The sequence below is a fragment of the Chrysochloris asiatica genome, unplaced genomic scaffold (assembly GCF_000296735.1).
Source record: "Chrysochloris asiatica unplaced genomic scaffold, ChrAsi1.0 scaffold00007, whole genome shotgun sequence".
NCBI classification, from domain to species: domain Eukaryota; kingdom Metazoa; phylum Chordata; class Mammalia; order Afrosoricida; family Chrysochloridae; genus Chrysochloris; species Chrysochloris asiatica.
The window spans coordinates 21,914,428-21,920,723 of record NW_006408525.1 but is presented as its reverse complement, the minus strand read 5'-3'; the positions used below and the strand labels follow the sequence as shown (position 1 = coordinate 21,920,723).

General features: G+C 46.3%; 1 protein-coding gene across 1 annotated transcript in view; it reads left to right on the top strand.

Annotated features, from left to right (window-relative positions):
* Positions 1–2,959: 2,959 nt before the first annotated feature.
* UBE2Z (ubiquitin-conjugating enzyme E2Z) overlaps positions 2,960–6,296 on the top strand; it is a 19,857-nt gene continuing 16,520 nt past the window's right edge. The window contains exons 1-2 of the mRNA XM_006832496.1: positions 2,960–3,396; positions 5,536–5,608. Coding sequence (XP_006832559.1) covers positions 3,080–3,396; positions 5,536–5,608 — 390 coding nt within the window. The 5' untranslated portion in view covers positions 2,960–3,079. The remainder of the gene's footprint in view (positions 3,397–5,535; positions 5,609–6,296) is intronic.

The following is a 6,296-nucleotide window of genomic DNA, read 5'->3' as shown; positions in this document are numbered from 1 at the left end:
AACAACTAAAATAAAGATGGCATGGGCCATAATAAATGTATAGATAGTCAAGCAAATAAAAGGGAGCCATTAAAAATGACTAATTATTCATAATAATATGTCTGGAAGTATTAAAGCTTGGCAAAGAAAGTCATATTCCAGTCAGTTTTGAAGGATGAATAAGAATAATAAGATTGAATGCTTTAAATAATTGAGTTTATAAGAGTTAAAACATTTACCCTGGCCTGATATTATACACATTCATCATCATATTACCTTTACTTAATAGCTGCTATTATTTTCCAAATTTTATAGATGAGGGACACAGACTCAGAGAGATCAATAAACTGAGGCTTTTCCTTGGTAGAGTAGGTGGTAGTGGTGGTAGTTATGTTGGTTCCAATTCATAGTGACCTGTATAGGGTTTCCGACGAAATCTATGCAGGAGCAGAAAGCCTCATCTTTCTTCCTCAAAGTGACTGGTATATTCCAACTGGTGACCTTGCTGTTAACAGCCTGTAACCCACTACACTACCCACTACAGGGTTCAGTAGAGGGAAAGAGCATTCCAAGTAGAGAAAATAATCATGAACAAAGAGAGAAGAAAGTACATAGGCAAGAGAGGTGCCAATTATTTGCATGGTACTTGCCATTTTAAAAAACACTTTTGGAAGTGTCACAGTTCATCCTCAGAAAAATCCAGAGAGGTAGAAATCATCACCATTCTATGGGTGCAGAAATAGGCTCAAAGAGACTAAGAGTGGAGTGCAAATTAGGGTCTTGAGCCTTTGATTTCTGAATATAAAGTATTTTCTATCCATTACCCCATCACTATCAGACCTTGCACTTGGAAACAATGGCCCAAAATTAAGGCAACATACTGAGGAATCCACATCCTCTTTTAGTCCATCTTTTTGGCTTCTACAGTCAACAGCCATGGTTGAGCTATGGAGTAGTGTTTGTCTTTGTGTGAGTTCACTGACAAGTTGTCCTTTGATCACCTTACTGTATAAAAAATATCCAAGCAGAATTCTGGGATCCTTTACAAATGAATAAAATATATAGTTTGATTTGGTATTAGATGCATAGCATGTTTGAAAGGTTGCTTTTTGTTAAATGCCATGCTGTCGAGTTGGTTTTGACTCATAGGGTTTTTGAGGAGCCACTGGTAAGTTTGAAATGCTGATGTTGTGGTTCAAACCAACCTGTGACCCTGCACTTACCCTACAGCACCACACTACAATACTCAGCAGCCCATCTTCTGGCAACCAGTCATTCCAGAGGCTACCCCTATTCCAGTCTCATATAACCTTTCAGAGATATTCTGATATCTTTATTATAGAGTGTCAAACACTATATCAATAAAACATGAAATCCGTGTAAAATACTGTATTTACTTTGCTTCATGTTAAATGCTAAAACTGTGTTAGGTCCTATGTTGGATTCACTGTTGTTATGTGCCATTGAGTAGATTCCAACTCATATGACCTTGTGTAGGGTTTCAGAGGAGCAGCTGGTGGGTTTGAACTGACGACCTTGTGGTTCACTGTCCAGTACTTATCCAGCACCACACCAAAAGTCTGCTGGATTCATAGGTAACATAACTCAGAGTGCTGAGGGTTTAAACTGTATTTATGTGTATGTGTGTGTGTGGGGGGGGAGAGCAGGAAGCAAAAAGTATTAAACTGTTAGTACAAGGTCCACAATATGAGTTGGAACCAATTAGACACTTCACATCAGCAATACTGTAGAGTGTGGGAGTTCCAAGTAAGATGTAACACACTTGTTCTGTAGATTCAGACAGAATGTGGCTTACAGTTCCAATTCTGTCACTTGCAGTATGACCCTGCATAAGTGACTGAACTGTTAGCCCGTTTTTCCATCTGTCAGAATGGACTAATAATAGTACTTACTTCATAGCCCTCAATAAATGTTGACCATTATTATTCAAATCTACAGTCTCTTATTGGAAATCCACAAAGCTCTGAAACTGGACTTTAAAAAAACAAATTTGTTGGCAAAGTGCGATCTAAAGTGAAACTATACATTCAATTTAGCATGAATATTCATAAAGGTATTCAAGTTAGTGTGTGCATGGCTGCAGAAATACCATTGTGGTTCCTGGGTGCTACCCCAAGCCCTGCTGAGGGTGCTAAATTCTGAAAAACATCTGACCCGAAGGGTTTTTGGATAAGATTATAAACCTATATTCTTGCTGGGAAGAAAAGGGAGTTATTTTTAGTCCATAGCTTTATTTTACACTTTACAAATCCCAGGAAAGTCCTGAGGAATCCTCCCAGGATTTACACTCACACCCCCTTGATTCCTGTATACTCAGGGTTTGTGGGAAGAAGCAACCAAGCTGAGTCAGGAGGTCTGTTTTTCTTCCTGTCTCTCTGGGTCTGTTTCATTATTCCCATGGCAACGCCTAGCTACAGTGCCTGGCGTTTAGTAGGCCCTCAATAAATATGTGTGTGTTGAATAAACTTTAAAATGAAGTGGCTGTTCTTTCTGATTCCTCCTTCTTCTAGGTCCTGTTGCAGGAGGGAGGCATGGCAACCAGCCTCTGGTGGGAGAGGGTGCAGGGAGAAAGGATAAATCACGGAGTCTTTCGGATTGAAAGTCACCTGAGTCACTTCATCCTCAATCTCCTTGAAAGGAAGCTGGGCCCCCAATTCTACCCCACGGGCATGTCTAAAGAACATTCTCTTTAAGAGGTGGAGTGGGGCTCTCGCTTCCTCTCAACACTAGAAAATAAACTAGTCCACGTAATTGGGCTCTCAACTGCACCTCCACGCCCTGACACCCCTCAGAACCTACTACCGCAAAGCGCGGGACCAAGGCGGACCCAGAACCCACGCTCAGCCCGATAGTTCTTAGCCCCACCCACTGTGGAGGACCGTGGGTGGACGCTCTTGCAGCGAGCCTCTCGCTGGTTGGGGCGGGGTGGGCGGAGCTAGCGCCACCAGCGCAGCCCAGTCTGTGGAAACGGAGGGTGGGGACACTCTGGCCCGGCTCTCGGTGGTGCTGTAGCTGGAGGGAGTAGCGGCCGCTCTGGTCGGCGGACGTGCTGTCGTGCAGTCCCGGAAGCGAAGCAGCGATGGCGGAGAGTCCGACTGAGGAGGCGGCGACGGCGGGTGCTGGGGCGGCGGGCCCCGGGGCAAGCGGCGTTGCTGGTGTTGTTGGCGTTAGCGGTAGCAGCGGCGGGTTCGGGTCGCCTTTCCTGCCGGATGTGTGGGCGGCGGCGGCGGCAGCGGGCGGGGTCGGGGGACCGGGGAGCGGCCTGGCTCCGCTGCCTGGGCTCCCGCCCTCGGCCGCTGCCCATGGGGCCGCGCTGCTTAGCCACTGGGACCCCACGCTCAGCTCCGATTGGGACGGCGAGCGAACCGCGCCGCAGTGTCTACTCCGGATCAAGCGGTGAGCCGGGGTTTTTCCTCCCCCAGCCCCGAGCTCAGGGGTTCGACCTTCCCCGCCCCCCACCCTTTCCCACTACTACTCTCGCTCCTTCCATGCTGCCGCGCGCTTTCCTCACGGCAGCCTGGTCCCAAGGCCCAGATCTTGCCGTCTCGGAGTGCCGGGACCCTTGACCCGCCTCCTTCCTAGCCCCCTTCCCCACAAGCACCAAACCCCCCCCCTCTCTTACCCAAACTCGACCCCGCCCCTGGGCAACCTCCCATGAGCCCTCCGTCTCCGTTCCGGACACCCTCCCCCATATCCCCGTGCCTCCCGCCCGAAATCCGACCCTTTCGCGCTACAGTAACACCCCCTCCCGCCCTCCGCGCCGCCCCTCTCCCTCCTTCCTCGTCCCATCTTTGCTGGATGCTGCCGGGAGGCCCCACCCATCGGTTCCCCCGGTTTCTACCAGCCCCATTAGTAACCATATACACAGACCGCTTCCGCCAGACCTCAGACCCCGAATCCGCGTTTCTTTTATTGGCCTCTCCTTCACCTGTCTCCCACAGCCCCTTCCTGTGCCCAGATCTCCTATACCTGCAATCATCCCAGGAACCCCCTTTACAGGACCCCAAATTTGTCCATTCACACCTGGGAACTCGAGGCTCCTTTCCCTCAGTCTTACTTTGGCTTGTAATATCCCACTCAAGGACCTTCTTTCTTGTATTTCTTTTCTTTGCATCGTCTGTTTTTTTTTAACTCAAGCAAATATACCCAGTTGAAATACAGGAACAAAGGCCTATGTCCTTTCTGTGCTTATTTCTGGGATGACTGAGTTTAGATCATATCATTTAATAATACCTTATCACATAGGAAAAGGCTGAGACTTTTTAGCTGCTCTTAATCCTGAACCACAGTCTTTCTCCTTCCCATGCCCATATCCTAAGTATCCTCATTGAGGTATTCTCAAACACCCCACCTTTTGAATCCCTATCTACCTTTCAAGGTTGTAATAAAAATGAGACAGTACAATGTGTGTTAAGTACCTGGTGTATCTCCTGACACAGGACGCCTGTTTCTCAAGAAACTCAGAACTCCTCAACTCCTGTGCACCCTAGCCATTTCAGTCTCCCGATACACCATTAAATTTAGCCAGTATTTCCTTTCTCTGCTCTATTGTGCACTTTTTATGCCCCTAGCCATCCATATAAGTCCCTAGTCTTTTTGCACCTAGAATGTACATACACCCGTTTGATCTTCTGCTCCATTCCATTTGTAAGACATGACTTTGTTGTTAGGTGCAGTTGAATCTTGTCCCCACTCATAGCAGCCAAGTGTACAACAGAACAAAACACTCCTTGAACTCGACTTAACCAAAAACCAAGCCCACTACCGTCTGGCTGATTCTGGCTCCTAGCCCTATAGGACAGAGCAGAAATGCCCCATAGAGTTTCCAAGTCGGCTGCCACAGCATTCTCTCCTTGATGGCTGCCAGTCTTCCGTGAGCAGCAGAGTGCTGTTACTACTCTGTGTCATGACATAGATGCTTAAATCTCTAGTAGTTGTTATTGCAGAGGTGAGGTTCTCATCAATTTCAGAGGGTCCCCTCTTCCCAACCAGGAGAGACTGCTACCCTATTAGTTCATTGGGCAAGAAAAAGACCATTACAGTATTAGTTCTTCCTACCTCATTTGCATCCCAACATGGGTTCACTTGGTGGGAATGGAATTGGTGTTTTAGTGGAGTTGATAGTCTTTTTAGTTACTAAAAAATCTTCATTTAGCATTCTCCATAGTAACCTGGGAATATTGGAGGTGGGGAATGAATGAATCGCCTTGTGGGGGAGGAAATGAGAGTAAATGGGATGTGGCTTTTCCAGGGTGACATCTGATGCTATTTGGGATATCTGATTTTTTTCCTCATCTCTTGGCCCTTCTCCTGAGAAAACAATGCCCCTTTGATAATAATTTGCTCTCTGCCTGCCTGACAAGTACTCAGCTGAGATTTCTCGGCCAACAAAAGAGTGCAAACATTTGTGGTACCAAGCACCAGTTTCTCGAACCCTGGCTTCTTTGAGGTGATAACAACTGCCCTGCTCAAGGGATTCCCTTTTTGTCTTCCCTCCCTCATTCCCTTCCCCACCTCCTCTTTGGTGTTATACAGGGATATCATGTCCATTTATAAGGAGCCGCCTCCAGGAATGTTCGTTGTACCTGATACTGTTGACATGACTAAGGTATGTAACTTGATGGGGCCTGGGGGTTATTGGGAAATTGGGCCCATAAATTTGAAAGACCCTCCAAAGATTGTTCAGCTCACAAGACCCCAATGAGGGTAAGTGGCTTGCCTAAGGTCACAGTGAGGTGGGGCAAAGTCTTGAACAAGACCCCAGGTATTCTTAGGGTTACCAGGGGTACTGGTTGATTTGGAAAATGCCAGTTTATGCCTGTTATCGTGGTATAATTATTATTTTTATCATGGTATAATTATTAATAGGGTACTTTTTCCCTCCCCAAAGTGCTTCAGTACTATCCAGCTCTTTCCTCACCCTTCACCTTGCCACTCTTGATCTTTCAGTATGGTGTCAGAAATCAGATGTTGGGAAAGGTGAGGGTGAGGCCAAGCTTGGCTGAACAGTATTTGTAGTTAGTGTCTTGTTCAGGCTCCTGTCTTCACTGGTTGTTTTTGAATATTCTACCCCGAAGACCATTTATCTCTTGTCCTCACGCAAATGGGAAAAGCTTACTATATGATGTTGAATTCCTCTGGCATAGATATCTAGGCGTCTTTGTCATTGGGTGTTCTCCCCTCAGAAGTCAATTTGCACTTAAACTAATGTTGGGAAGAAATCAGATTTCTTAAACCTAGTGTTACTTGTTTAAATGAAAACTCCCCAGTTTCAAATTTCTTACAGTATTTTTTGT